The 14,550-nt window shown below is 42.8% G+C and overlaps 1 protein-coding gene across 7 annotated transcripts; it reads right to left on the bottom strand.

Moving 5' to 3' along the window:
- Positions 1 to 3,902: 3,902 nt before the first annotated feature.
- On the bottom strand, positions 3,903 to 12,122 carry LOC133382077 (zinc finger protein ZFP2-like). 7 transcript variants are annotated; one of them, XM_061621727.1, is made up of 5 exons: positions 10,897 to 11,693; positions 10,595 to 10,694; positions 8,944 to 9,108; positions 7,070 to 7,136; positions 3,903 to 5,220 (listed from the first exon to the last, which is right to left on the bottom strand). In XM_061621727.1, exon 5 carries the CDS (start codon positions 5,030 to 5,032, stop codon positions 4,520 to 4,522), a length of 513 nt encoding a protein of 170 aa, XP_061477711.1. In that variant the 5' UTR covers positions 5,033 to 5,220; positions 7,070 to 7,136; positions 8,944 to 9,108; positions 10,595 to 10,694; positions 10,897 to 11,693; the 3' UTR covers positions 3,903 to 4,519. The 7 variants fall into 7 exon arrangements, with proteins under 7 accessions (XP_061477711.1, XP_061477712.1, XP_061477713.1 ...); XM_061621728.1 differs by having other exon boundaries at positions 11,406 to 11,693; XM_061621729.1 differs by lacking the exons at positions 10,595 to 10,694; positions 10,897 to 11,693 and adding an exon at positions 11,986 to 12,122.
- Between the last annotated feature and the right edge of the window lie 2,428 nt (positions 12,123 to 14,550).

Below are 14,550 nucleotides of genomic sequence, written 5' to 3'. Positions count from 1 at the left end.
ATATCTCTGCACAGTTGAGTAAGTTGTGAGTGCAGGGAAAGGGCTGCTGCGGCATCTGCCTTGCATGCAGATGGTCCCTCAGGTTGAGTCCCCAATGGCATCTCCAGGGAGGAGAGGTGCCATCTGGGACTGAACCTGAGAGACCTTCTGCGAAAGACTCCTGCCTGAAACTCTGGAGAGCTGCTGCCAATCAGTGTAGACAGTACTGGGCCAGATGGACCAACGATCTGACTCAGTATAAGGCAGCTTCCTATGTGAGTAGAAAATCCTGGTGGAGAATTGAAAACTTCATTTGACGTGCTTCTTTCTTTGCAAATGGCAGGAAAGGATGCCTTCGAACCTCCCCCCGCACACATACTTTTTTGTCCGTGAAAACATTAATCAGAGAAAATTAGAATTATTTCTCAGTACGTTTTGTGGAAGATCCAAGGCTGTGATACTATTCATATAATCTGTCTACAATTTACATGGTAAACCAGAAAACATTCTTTGGAGCTGAGGCCTACATAATAAGTAAATTTACCCGCCAAAATTAAAATGAATCAAAAGTTTGTATTTTTATTTTACAAGAAAAAAAGGAAATGGACTGCTGAGAGCCAGTGACTGGCCCAAGGTCACGCAGCAAGCTTCGTGGTTGGGTGGGGATTCGAACCCTGGTCTCCCAGGTCATAGTCCAACACCTTCACCACTACACCACACTTGCTCCCATTTTACAAGAGGGGGTTGCAATGTTGGCACACATCTGCTTTCTTTGAAAGGGGTGGGACCACAAGGGAGGAGGAATGTTGTTTGAGGAAGAAAGGGAGGAGATGAGGGCACACAGTGGGCAGGTTCACTTTGAGATTTAATCTGAGAAGTGCAGGAAAGCACAGGGAGTGTGTTTGCCAGTGAGGTAAGTCTTCTAGCACTCTCCCTGTACTTTCCTGCTATTGGAGCCAAGGTGAAAGGAGTTAATTCTGCCAATGAGAAGTCTCTTCTAAGCAGCTAACATTATCCTCTTTCATCCTTATTGACTCCAAAGAGCGTCTGTTGTTGTTGGAGAAGGTATTAAAAAGCATCTCTTTCTCATCGAAATGAATTTTGGAAACTGGAAGTTTAAGCAAGCCTACCCAAACATGTTAAAGTTATATGTATTTTAATACGTGAATGTATGTAGTGAGGTGGGTTAGGCTGAGAATCACCCAGCAAAATTGCATGTTGGATTTATAGCCCCATCTTTCCTCAAAGGAACGGAAGGAAGTGTGCATGTGTCTTTCCCCCAACTTTAATCCTAACAACAACCCTGTGAGCAGGAGCCAATCAGAATGAAAGGGGAGTATGTTTGCCAGTGAGATACGTCTTCTAGCATGCTTCCTGTACTTTCCTGCTATTGGAGCCAAGATGAAAGGAGTTAATTCTGCCACTGAGAAGACTCTTCTAAGCAGCTAACATCCTCTTTCATGCTTATTGACTCTGAGGAACGTCTGTTGTTGTTGGAGAAAGTATTACAAAGCATCTCATTCTGAACCCAGCAGCAAAAAAAGGCAGGAGGGGGCATGGCTGTGACTATCATTAATATACCCTGCACTTCTGTAGTTTTTAGACTTTTAATACAGGAATGTGTGTATAAGGTAAACTGCTGGTTTTATTTTGAAAATGTTTTGGCTACCTTGCTTTGCACATCTGACTTTGTGGGTGACTTTAATGCCTATTTTTTAAGATTTACACTTGAACCGGGGACTTCCCCATGCCAGAGTTTAATGTGGATTTGAAGCTTGTGTCTATTTTGTGTGTGTGGCATCGACACAATCTCCTCCTCCTCCAAGTGACCCCTCCGCTTAATAAAGATTTTGCCAAGACGCAAATCATTTGATAGGGGAAGAAACCCCATGGAAAATTACATGTTAACCTATTATGTAGAGAATGTGCTTGTAGGTTACTCAGCAAAAGTGATTGCATTTCACTGGGTGCCATCTATTGCCACACCCCCTACTTCCATTCTGTTTCCAACAACCCAAACAAAAGGATGCAGCCTGCCTTCTTCCACCAGTTGTTGTGGAAGGCACATTTGTGGTAATGTTTTTAAATATTTTAAATACTTCTTTTGTGGAGAACTGCTCCTGCACAAAACAGCTGTATTAAAAATAAAAAGTGCCCATGCAGGTATAAGAAGCAGGAAAGGAAGCAGCCACCTTGTATGCTAGCTTTGCCTAGCTTGGAGTGACACATATAGTTTAAAAATGTTTTGAATGCTGTTTTGTTCAAATCTGGTACGTCAAAAAAACATGCATTTGAAAAAATGTGCCTTTTTAAAAAGGCACATGGAAATAGGTTAAGAAATACCTGTGTGCATGCCCGCAACGGAAATAAGGTTTCCTGGCTTAGAGCAGGACACACGTTTGTCTGGTTTTTAAAAAACATTTGAGTGCTCTTTTGTGTGAATCCAGTATATTTAAAAAGTTGTATGTGCACAGGTAAACAAATATGTGCGCGCGTGTGCACCATGGACTTCAGGTTTCAAGAACTGATGGTGGGTGGTGGAAGTAGAAACTGAAGGGAGGGGACAAAAACACACAGCACAAAATATATTCCACCAGCCACTAGTCAGAACAGGAAACGGTGAGACAGATTTTGGAGGCATGAAATGAAAGCGCTCATGTGTGCATGAAGGTGCACAAAAGCACTTACAGAAACAGGGACACCCCCCCCCCTACGAATTAACACAGCCTGGAAAATGAATACATCTCCTAAACTGTTATGCTAGACATGCTTTGAAACAGCATTCAGGCGTAAGAGACTAAAAGCAGTTACAACATAATCAGCCCAGACTCCATGAAAACACAGAAACAATATGCTGCCTCAACCCCCAAACTATTACAAGAGCTTAAAAGAGCTATGAAATATCCAGAACATTTTTTTTACCAGTTGTAAACCAAAAATATTTTTACTTGCCAATTTAAGCTGTACATATGCATCAGTTCCACCAAAGGTAGAGCCCCTGTCCCTCCAGATGTTGCTGGAATATCCCTTCCATCATCCCTGACCACTGGCCATGCTGACAGGGGCTGACAGGAGTCGGGAGACCAGAAATATCTGTAGGGCTGCAGGTTCCAGAATTAGAGTCGTAAAATTGTGGTACCAAGGCTGACTAGGCCCTACTCCTCACATCCTGGCTGTGACAGTAGCTGGACTACGTTTTGTGCTTTTGTCCAGAGGCAGACTATCCCAACAGAAAGAACTTGAAGATATCTGAAGATTCCCTCGCCTGGAGCAGTGTTATAGTTCAGCTCCTGTCCTTTTGGAGTCCTTTCCTCAGTGGAAAGGAGTGATCTGAAAGGCTGTACAGTAGGGCCCCGCTTTTCGGAGTTCTGCGAATACAGCAGTGCCAGTGGGGCGATCAGCTGTAGCATGGGGAGCTCCAGCCGCTGCACTCCAGCTGACAATGATCAGCTGGAGTGCAAGCTCCCCGCGCTCCAGCTGATCGAGCCCTCCAGCTGATCACTGTCAGCTGGAGCACAGGGGCTAGAGCTTCCCACGCTACAGCTGATCACTGTCAGCTGGAGCACGGAGCCTGGAGCTCCCTGCGCTACAGCTGATCGCTGTCAGCTGGAATAGAGTAGGGCCCCACTTTCCAGTGGTTTTTGCTTTTTGGCCGGGGCCTGGAACGTAACCCACCATATGAGTGGGGTCCTACTGTATTTGGTTTGGAAGGATTTCCTTTAAATACCAGAGTACGGTACCAGGCTATGAAAGACAGAAGCATGATAATATCGAAGAGAAATCCCCAGCACATTACTGTATCTTGAGGAAGGGAGAAACAAGGATCAGTATATGAAAATAATTATTACTTGAAAAACAAAACAGAATATGGATATGTAATCTTAACTTTATTCAGAAGAACAAAGTGCAATTCAGTTGTTATAAACAATAATGATGGCATCCAAAACTAGTAACAATTTTAACTATTATGTAACTCTACTTTCATATACCCCTTCCACCAGTCCAAACTAGTTAAAACTCTGCTGTGTTACAGCTACACAGGCATTTAGCCTAATTATTAAGAAAAAAAGACAAGAAAGAATATAACTTCCTATGCCAGCAGGGATTCAAAGGAACCAGTTGAATGTAGGGTCCTAAGATCCAGAAGAACAGAGATGAAGGGAAAAGGTTGGAAAAATAAAATATTGAAATTTAAACCTCACCTGAGAATAAGCAAAAATATTAAAACAAGAAATGTATGTAAATAAAACCTAGAAAAACAAACCTGTTCAAATATGAGCAAAAGCTCCAGCCCCGAAGGACCGGCTTAGAGGACAATGGCCACAAAGAGCCTCAAACCTGAGGAAGGGAGAGCTTCAAAGCAAGAAGAGATGCCTGGAAGAGAAGGCAACAAACCAAACTGGGCTGCAAAGGCCCCAGAACAAGCAAAACTCAAGTAGGAAAACCTGGAGTTTAGCAAAGAAGCAGTAAACAGTTCTCAATTCAGATCATTTATATGGCTCTTCCCTTGTATGGATTATTTGATGTCCCTTAAGCATTTTTAAGGTTTGTCCTTGGTATGAGTTCTTTCATGTTTACTAAGGGCGCTACTCTGACTAAAAGTCTTCCCGCATTCAAAGCATTTATAAGGTTTGTCCCCTCTGTGAGTTCTGTGATGCAAAGTAAGGTGGCTACTCCGTGTGAAGCTCTTTCCACACTCCAAGCATTTATAAGGTTTGTCCCCTCTGTGAGTTTTGTGATGCAAAGTAAGGTGGCTATTCTGACTGAAGCTCTTTCCACACTCCAAGCATTTATAAGGTTTGTCCCCTGTGTGAGTTCTGTGATGCAAAGTAAGGTGGCTACTCTGACTGAAGCTCTTTCCACACTCCAAGCATTTATAAGGTTTGTCCCCTGTGTGAGTTCTGTGATGCAAAGTAAGGTGGCTACTCTGACTGAAGCTCTTTCCACACTCTAAGCATTTATGAGGTTTGTTCCCTGTATGCACTCTTAGATGTGAAGTAAGATCTGAGCTGTACTGAAATCTCTTTTCACATTCCAAGCATTCATACTTCATTCAGTTTCCTGTTGAATTTTATATGCAGCACCCGGAGAGGTTTCTGGATTCATTTCCTGGCGTCTGTGTTTGTCTCCCCTCTTGTCTCTTTGCTCCATCTTGACTCCTCATTTCTGTTCCTGCATCTGCTCCTCAGCTTTTTCCAGTGATACTTCTGATGGTTCTCCCTCAGTCTTGACCCCCATCTCCTGATGGAATGAAAAAGAAGGGTGATGAAATCCTGTGAATATATTATGATTTGTACTTTGAAAACATATTTTTGGGACCTCTGTTGATATCAGAGTTTAACTGCGAAAGCTCAAGGCCTTGTACACAGCTATTTCAGCAGTAGCTGCTAGGTAATAGGCTGTGAAAAGAGATGGTGCGAGATGATCGTGACAAAAATTTGCTCTCTTGTTCCTCTGTTTAAGGTGGGCAGCCCAGTGCTTATGCACAACTGGAATTTACAAACCTAGGATGGATCCTGTCTGACAGGAATATGGCCCTTTCCTCTGCCCAGAGGGCATCTCACAACCCCTCCCTCCCTCCCTCCCATAATGTTAGTCCCATGTTACATGCACTACATGAGCTGAGCTTTAATTCATCCAAGGGAGGCCAGTGCCCCTCAAACCTATGTGGGAGGAAATATCCTTAAAAGGTGGGCTGTGACAACCAGCCTTTGTTCCCCATCCACCATAAGGAAAAAGCCTGCAGCTGACCGGCCAAACAGCTTTACACCTGAGAGGACCAATATTCTGGAGGTAAGAAGCGACTTAGGATCAGGTAGATACTAGAGCTAAAGAGCTTCTTTTGTTTCAAGATTCTGCTTTGAGCAATTTGCTCCTTTTCCTTTCTCTGTTCTTAACAATAATTTTATAATTGGAAATCTGGTCTCTGTGGGTCTGGTGGTCAAACTCTCAGGGTATTCAGACATCCCATGTGCCTTGGACACTCAGGGATTCCCCACTACTGAGTAAAAGGATTTTCAAGTGCTAAAGAAAAGCTGACTCTTCAGATTGTTGCCAGCGATACAGGGAGCGTGCTGGCTTTGGGCCTTACAGTAAATTAAAGGGAGCTCTGGCTGGGAAGTGCAGGGTGTGCTGTCCCTAGGATCCCAGAATTCTGAGTACTAAATTCAGCCCCCAAGAGTCTTCCTCTCTGGGAAAAAGGGGTGTAGGAAATGGTGGCAGCTCTACTGGATAATTTGAAATGCATAGTGGGTCAGATTTGCGAAGCAGGTGTGCCAAGAAGGGAATAAGAAAACTATGCTGAAACTCACCTTCTGTCAGAACAATCAGTTTTAATATTTGTAGACGGAGCCTGGATCATGCAAATTCATTTTGATTGGTCTGGGATACAATAGGCTCTGATTGGCTGGTTGCTCCAGAAAGTGAAGGATGGGCAGTTAAATGGGAAAGGCAATTGGAAAAGGCAGTTGATGAGGGAGTTGTGAGGTAGAGGCCAGAGAAAGCTGACCCGAAAGTGCAGAGCAGAGGCCTGAACATTAAGCTATTTGCCCCCAAAGTGCTAACAATATTTGGCTGATGAATATTGGAAGAAGGAAGCCGTGGCTGTGTGAGGCTGAGAGGCCTACCAGAGGAAGGTTACACAGGTGGGTTTTTCAGACCAACTCAAGCGTCCAAGCCACCAGAAGTTCAACTAGAGGAGATTTGGAGTTGAAGGAAGGTTGTTCCCAGTAGCTGGACCGGGTTGTAGGTGAATTTGGCTGGGGTGGAGATTTAGGGAATTTGTTCCTAAGGGAAAAGCCACTTAGAAGCAGGGGTCAACAACAGTATCTCCTGAGTCTTTACAAACTGTCATCAAGCACCTTTAAGACCCCAATGAAAATATCAGTATTACTTTATGAACATAAAATCCCTTCAACCTATTTCCAGGGTGTCCATTTCATGCGTAACCCTCTTCTATAAAGCTAGTAGGAGGTTTTAAAGACATTCTATGGGAATGGTGGCACTGGAAAAGGGTCATATTGAGAACTCTTGAGATTGTGGTAGGGAGTTCCATAGACCCTAAACATAAAAATTAAAGAAACATAAATACCTTAACTAGGGTTATACAAAGTGAGGCTGAGGAAACTATTTCTTGATAGGTAGTGAGACCCGATTCTCTACAAGCAACAAGGAAGAAAAGAAACATTTGAGCAGCAAATAAAACTGAATTTGTTACTACAGGGAATTCCAGTACTTTAAAATGATACTAATAATTTGTTTTGTTTTAAAGCACCTTCAAAAGAGGGAGCGGAGAGACACACACGAGCGAGAGAGATATCAATGAGACCTACTTTAGTTACGGAAGTTGGAATTCTGGTTAGACAGAAAGGTTGTTAGCAGTCATTTGCAAACTGTGTGCCAAGGGGAAATTAATTAATAACCTGATTGCGAGTTTTATTGTATTTTTAAACATTTACGCTGCCTTTTAAGGTAAAGCACCCTCCCAAGTTGTCTCACATAAACATAAAAGGTATTAAACATTGTTTCAATAAAATACCATAATTTCAAACAGTACTTAAGCAAATTTGAAAAATCCCAATTAAGAAGTCCCTATAATTAACCAAACTATTAATAACACAGTTCAAAACAGCAGAAGGCAATCATCAATAATCCAGCATCTCAAATAAGAGCAATTTGAAACAACTGGATCTTCAATGGCTGTTAAAAAACTGAAACAAAGCCAGCCACATGCATGGCTTGGGAAGGATACCCAAGTATTCCACAAGTGAAGGGCCTGCACAGAAAAAGCCCAATCTCTAGTATCTGCTAATCTTATTATCATTTATAATTGCATTTACATCCCGCCCTTCCTCCCAGAAGGAGTCTAGAATGGGAGGGCTATCGCACCATATCCATAACAAATGTCAGCTTGAGGAAAGCTAAGCTATAGAACTCCTTGCCCGAGGTAAATGCAATTGCGAAGAAACTAGCAATTTTCAGAAATGGATTGGTAGAAAATGTCATGAATTGCCAGCAGATTATGCCATAGTTTACTTCCTTCTGCCAACATTTTCTGACTGACTCTGCCCCTGCACCAGCATTTTGTGATTGGTGGGCCTCAGTAATTTTTAGGTGTCTCAAGTGAGCCCTGGGGGTAGGAAAGTTTGGGAACCCCTGTGCTAGCTAATGTTGATGGGGAAACACCTCTTATTCTACAATTTAGTCCTGAACACAGAGCAGTCCAATCACACCTCTGAGTATGTCTCTCTTGCTCTGCAAAACCCTGGACAAAGAGGTCTTCTCCTTCTCTTTCTAGCCAGGAGATGAGGTTAGGTTTCAAATTTACATGTCCTTTTCCAAGCAGAATACATATAAACATGAATCTGCCTTAAACAGTGAAAATCTATTGGCCTGCCCAGGAGTAGTCAACTGGGAGGGGTGCCGGCCATCAGCCTCCTGGCAGTAACATCGCTACCACCTACTGTAAGGGAGAGGGGCAAGGCGATGGGGAAGTCAGAGCTCTGTGGGCACACTGGGGAAGCCAATCCAGTACTCCTCCTGGTGTGCCCACACAGCCCCAACTACCTCCTGCCTTGCCCCTCCCCCTCCCTGCCAGCTACTCCTGGGTCTACCCACCTTAGTTTGTGTCCTTAGTTCCCACCACCCGCATCCCAACAAGAGACCTGCCTGACCACAAAAAAGAATCAAGATAAAGAACCCAGGGCAGATGCGTCCGTTTCCTAAGATGGCTACCATTATCAGGGGCAGTATGGGGAAAACAAGTGGGGAGAGTGCTGTTGCACTCATGTTCTGCTTGTGAGCTCTCCGTGGGCACCTGGTTGGCCACTGTGAAAACAGAATCCTGGACTACACAAGCCTTTGGTTACATCCAGCTGGTCTCTTGTTATGTTCTTAAGCCCAGGATAAGTCCATCAGCACCCTTCTAATGCCCTCATTGAAAACACCACCAAGATAAATTCATACCTTCCATAGCTATTGATTAAGGGCAAAAGAATCTTTGTCCAGAGAGGTTGCTATCTCATTAATCTCCCGCATGACCTCCTTGCACAGAGTTCTCTGGCCTGGATTCAGCTGAGCCCATTCCTCCTTAGTGAAAGGCAAGGACACCTCCTCAAAGGCCACCAGTGCCTGGAAGAAGAAAACAATTGCTTTCCTCATAAACTCTCCCAGGCAGGGCGTGGACATCATCTGCCCTCCACTCACACTCTGGAGATGGGGCAAACAGGATATTTTCCTTCAATGTTCACATATCATCTCACATCCAGATGGCATCTACCTGAGAGGTCTTAAAACAACCCAAATGTGACATTGCTGATATTCTAACAAAAAATATGTACCTTCTCCCAAAGACATGCTACCATATGGACTGGCAAAGGTATTACAATTTAAAAGTAAAAGGACACAGAAGGGATCCTGGAAATCAGAGGCCTCTTAGCTTAATATCTGTTTCAGGAAAAGTAGTGGAAAATATTCTTAAAAACAGAATTACCAAACATGGAGCAGAGCTTAGCAATCGTGGGATAAGAAGGAATCTTATGGATCAGTAAGTGTTTAAAGATCAGGAAGGAGAGAGCAGAAATAAATGAATAGTTATCCTAATGGAGGGATGTAAGAAGCGCCCCCACCAGTCATCAGTATAAGGACCTGAACTCTTAAACTTGTTCCTAGATGGCATGGATTTGGGATGAGAAGTGAGGTAACTAAGTTTACCGTGGATATCAAATTGTTCAGGGGGCTTAAAACAAATACAGTAGGGGCCACTTCCCGGCGCTCCGCTTCCCGGCGTTCCACTAATGAGGCGGCTTTCGTTTTCAATTTTAAAGATGCTTTTGCGTCATTTTGGCGTCATTTTCGTGTGACGCACCCCATTAAAGTCACGGAACGGAACCCGCTGTATAAGCGGGGCCCTACTGTAATGATTGTGAGGAACTCCAAAAGGAACTCTCCAAACAGGCTTGGGTATGAAAGAGCAAATGCAATTCAATGTAAGCAAGTGTAAAGTGACGCATAATCAAGCAAAAAATCCTAACTGAACTGGTGGTGACTGACCAGGAAAGAGACCTTGAGGTCATAGTGGATGCTTGAATTAAGATGCTGATGTTGTTGCTATGAAATTGGGGGATTCCATGTGAGGAACCATTAAGACACAGATTGAAAATAAAACTGCCAATATGATAATGCCATTGTAGAAATCTAAGATGTGATCCTACTTGGAACACTGTCTACAGTTCTGGTTGCCTGACCGCAAAAATAGTTTTGCAGAGATGGAACAGGTACAGAAAAGGGCAATCAAAATGATCAAGGGTATGGAAGTCACAACATTTGGGAATTTTTGCTGTAGATAAAAAGCTAAGGGGAGACATGATACAAGTGTATGATCACACCATACATTTAAAGCACTTTCAACACAAATTTAAAGCATATGGCTTCTCCCAACCAATTCTGGATGATAGTTTTTCCTCCCTGTGCTACATTCCCAGCACCCTTAATAAACGACAACTCCTAGGATTCTTTGGAGGAAGCCATATGCTTGCAATGTACAGTGTGGATGTGCCATAATGATGCAGGGTGTGGAGAAACTGGATAATACCCTCCGATTTAGTAGAGAACTTACACATGGCATGTAGGAAGAGGGAGTGGGAAGTAGCTTCCACCAGTTTGCATCCATTTCAGGAAAAACGTCACTTGGTAAACAGTTTGTCTGCCAGGCTACCCTAAAAAAATGAGGGCAGGGCCATGTTTTTGTTTTTCTACATTAAACGGTGACTTTAATTCTAAGAGAAAAGGAAACTGGGGAGGGCTGGCAGAATGGTATTGAAACAATAACCTCAACATTAAACTATCAAAGCTGAAGCAAAGAACAAATGAAGAAACACGAAGAAGCTGCCTTATAATGAATCAGTCCATTGAGCTCACTTTGTTGTTATGTGCCTTCAAGTCGATTATGACTTATGATGGCCCAGTGAATCAGTGACCTCCAAGAGCATCTGTTATGAACCACCCTGTTCAGATCTTGTAAGTTCAGGTCCATGGCTTCCTTTATGGCAGCCTTGTCCAACCTTTGGGCCACAGATGTTGCTGGACTACAGTTCCCATTAATTCCTGACCATTGGCCATGCTGGCTGGGGCTGATGGGAGTTGCAGTCTAGCAACATCTGGGAACCCAAAGGTTGGACAAGGCTGCTTTATGGCATCCTTTCTCAACCAGTGTGCCTCCAGATGTTGTTGGACCACAACTCCCATCAGCTTCAGACAGCATTGCTAATGGTCAGGCAAGATGGGAATTGTAGTCCAGCAACATCTTGGAGGCACACTGGTTGAGAAAGGAATCAATCCATCTCTTCTATTGAGCTCACTATTGTCTACTTAGTTCTATTCTATTAGGCGTCTACATCTCAAACGCTTAAGATCATGAAATTCATCACCAGAAATCCAGATGTTCCCGAGGAATACTTAGATCTGGCCCCAAACACAGCCAGCTCAGGGGAGGAGGCAGATGGGAGTGGGACCCAGGGCAGAACTGCATTCTCAGATTTTACGAGTCTGCTGGGGAGTGGGCGCTTAAAGGGAGGCATGTCCTCGCTTTCTTCCAACATCCCCCTCCGCTCCCAATTGTATGCCTTGTTGTTTCAGGCTCCCTCCGTGCAACCCCCCTCTCTAACATTGCTGCAAAGAAAGAGGGATTCCTTCCCTTCCGCACTGCATTTCTTTCAGAAAGGCGGGACAGGAACAGGAAGTCCTTCTTCCACTCTTTCCTTCCGTTGTCGTTTGTTAACCCTTAAAGAGCAGAAGCTCCTCCGCTGCTTCACACGGAGAGCAAGGGGAGGTGGTAAGCAAGTTTCTGGACTGTGTCACTTCTCCATAATCAAAATAAAAATGCCATGCACATTTAAAAAAAAAGGCTTTGAGGGAAAACTTTAGGTTAGCCTAAACCCCGTTTTCTTTACGTGTTTGATTTCTATGCATAGGGACTTTTTGTGTTGACTTTCTCACTGTGCTACAAACCTCCTGCAGTCGGAAGTGACTGAGTCCAGCCAGAAACAGATTGCCTGCCTAATGCATTTCTTCTGTCATTCTCCTGTTGCTGTGGTGAACACCGACAGTGCACTCCGAAGACCTGTGAACACCCTGGAAAAAAAAATCAGGTTGAATGCTCGTGATCACATTACCCACCCATAAACAAATTGGAACAAATGCTCAATAAAGGGATGTTGATCTCAGTTCCTTCCCTCCTTCCAGTTGTCTTCTTCTTTCTCGAGAGGGGAGCAGACATCTTTTTTTTGTCTCTCCTCTCAACCAGCATGAGGGCTAGCACTGGGACCAGTGCCGGCTGCTCCAACATAGCTAGTTAGCTAGATCTAGGACTCTTTCCTATCAGACACACCTAATAGTCAAACGCATGATAATGGCTGCCACCATTAGAAACCTGTCAGAAGTAGCTGCATCACATGGTTTCATGGCAACACAAACCTGCCTTGTAGGGTTGTAATATTTTATTTATTTATTTATTATTTGATTTATATCCTGCCCTTCCTCCCAGCAGGAGCCCAGGGTGGCAAATACTCTAAATAAGGATGGTTAGACTTCATGGTTAGACTAGATCAGGATCTCATACTCTAGATCAGGATGGTTAGACTTCAGGTTTTTGGTACTGATTTTTTAAAAAAAATATTATTATTACAAAAACCCAAGATCCACCAACCAAAGCAAGCCACAAAATATATACTCTTATAGTTAAATAATTCTTAGCCCAGGAATTTGTTTTGAGTTCCAAAATTGAACTGAGCTCACAGTATTTCCACACAAAAATCCACTCCTGATTACCCCCCCCCCCATTTTCTTCTTTTCAGCAGTATAATGGTGGGGTGGTCATTTTCTTGTTTTCATTGTGAAACAGGAGTCTGAAATCCTCACTGATCTTCTGCGGGTCATCCTGAGATACACCAATACATTTTGATCTACTTTCTGCATTTAAAGTGCTATCCAAAAGCTAAACATTATGACATAGACCATAAAAAGAGATACTGATGATCACTTTTTGATACTGAGCTACAAAAATTTCCACTGAAAAACCATAAAAACCACAGCGCAGAGCTTTCCCAAATACCAGGAAAGGCTTTCCAGGGGACAGAGTATGTTACAGTGGGAGCAGCAGGCTGGAAAGCCCAACTGATAAATAATTTCCCCCACATTTATACTTTGAGTGTAGTTTTGTGTATTAAAACATGATGTCCTCAAGAAAGAATCAGGTGTACCATGTTGGAAGAATAGTTTCAGTTTATACTCTTTTAAGCAGCTTGTTTTTGTTGCAGCCCAATCCTCAAAATATTTTCATATATAAATATTCAATATATTTAAGTCTGCACTTTCACAGATTTATCTAAGAGTAAGTCCTATTGATCTCTATAGGACTGTATATACATGTATAGGATTGTTCCATGAAAGCTTACATAAAAAACTATACATTAATAACAGGCAATGAAAAATGCAATATTTTAATAGCTATAATTATGATAGTTACAGGCTGGTATTTTAAAAAGTTGGTGTTTTAATTTTAAAAACTTAAGAATCTGCAGGAAAAATGAAGAGTAAATGAAGAGTAAAAGTACATTCCTGTTTCTGCCAAAATTCTTTCTATGGAATGTACCCCTTGACAGGAAACAGTTTCAGGAAGTATAACAGACCCAGCATGCCTTGTCTTGTTGCCAGTAAAAGGGAATTGCTTCAATGGCACATTTAATAAGTGTAATTGAAGCCATTTTCTTTTCCTGGCAGCATATGTGTATATAACGGAGACTGTACACTTGTTGAAGTTACATGTGAATTACTGTACGAGTGTACAGCCCAGCTACTTGTGTACCCAGGTACAGAGGCTGTACACTCGTTGAATGTAAAGTGTGAACAGGGCCAGTGTTTCCACCGTAGCCAGCCAGATACTTCCAGGAATTCCACAAGCAGACTATGAAGGAGGACAACCCCCCCATGCTTGCTGCCCTCCCCCCCCGCTTCTCCACAGCAGTTACTCTCAGTTGAATTAGCATCTGTGTCTCGAGTTGAGATCACCATTTTTTATCACATGATATGTGATAAACCACTGCCAAGATGTTTGTGTTACACCAACACTGCCTTGTCAATTGGTCACCATAACTGATTTGCTTTCAAGTCACTGTTCTTGTTAAATTTCATGTTGTTTTTAATGTTTTTAATTGCTGTAAACCGCCCAGAGAGCTTTGGCTATGGGGCGGTATATAAATGTAATAAATAAATAAATACATTTCCCTCACTTCTCTACATTCTTCCCCACCGCCGCCAAGTGTATATTTGCTTTCTAATTTAGGATTACACTTCGTGCATCTAATGAAGTGGTCTGTGGTCTATGAAAGCTTATGCCATAATAAATTTATTTGTTTTTAAGGTGCCACAAAACTAGGGTCGCCATATTCCAATTCCACAAATCAGGGCAGGCTGATCTGCATATTATGCAAATTATAAATTAGTTGCATAATTTGCATATTATGCAAATCATGTCTTGATTAAATGTAAATGTACTGCCTTCAAGTCGATTCCGAC

Source organism: Rhineura floridana, chromosome 3 (genome assembly GCF_030035675.1).
Source record: "Rhineura floridana isolate rRhiFlo1 chromosome 3, rRhiFlo1.hap2, whole genome shotgun sequence".
NCBI classification, from domain to species: domain Eukaryota; kingdom Metazoa; phylum Chordata; class Lepidosauria; order Squamata; family Rhineuridae; genus Rhineura; species Rhineura floridana.
This window is presented reverse-complemented; position numbering and strand designations above follow the sequence as displayed.

Coding starts and splice junctions, on each gene's coding strand:
- LOC133382077 (XM_061621729.1), bottom strand. CDS start 5,032: ATGAAGTATGAATGCTTGGAATGTGAAAAGAGATTTCAGTACAGCTCA.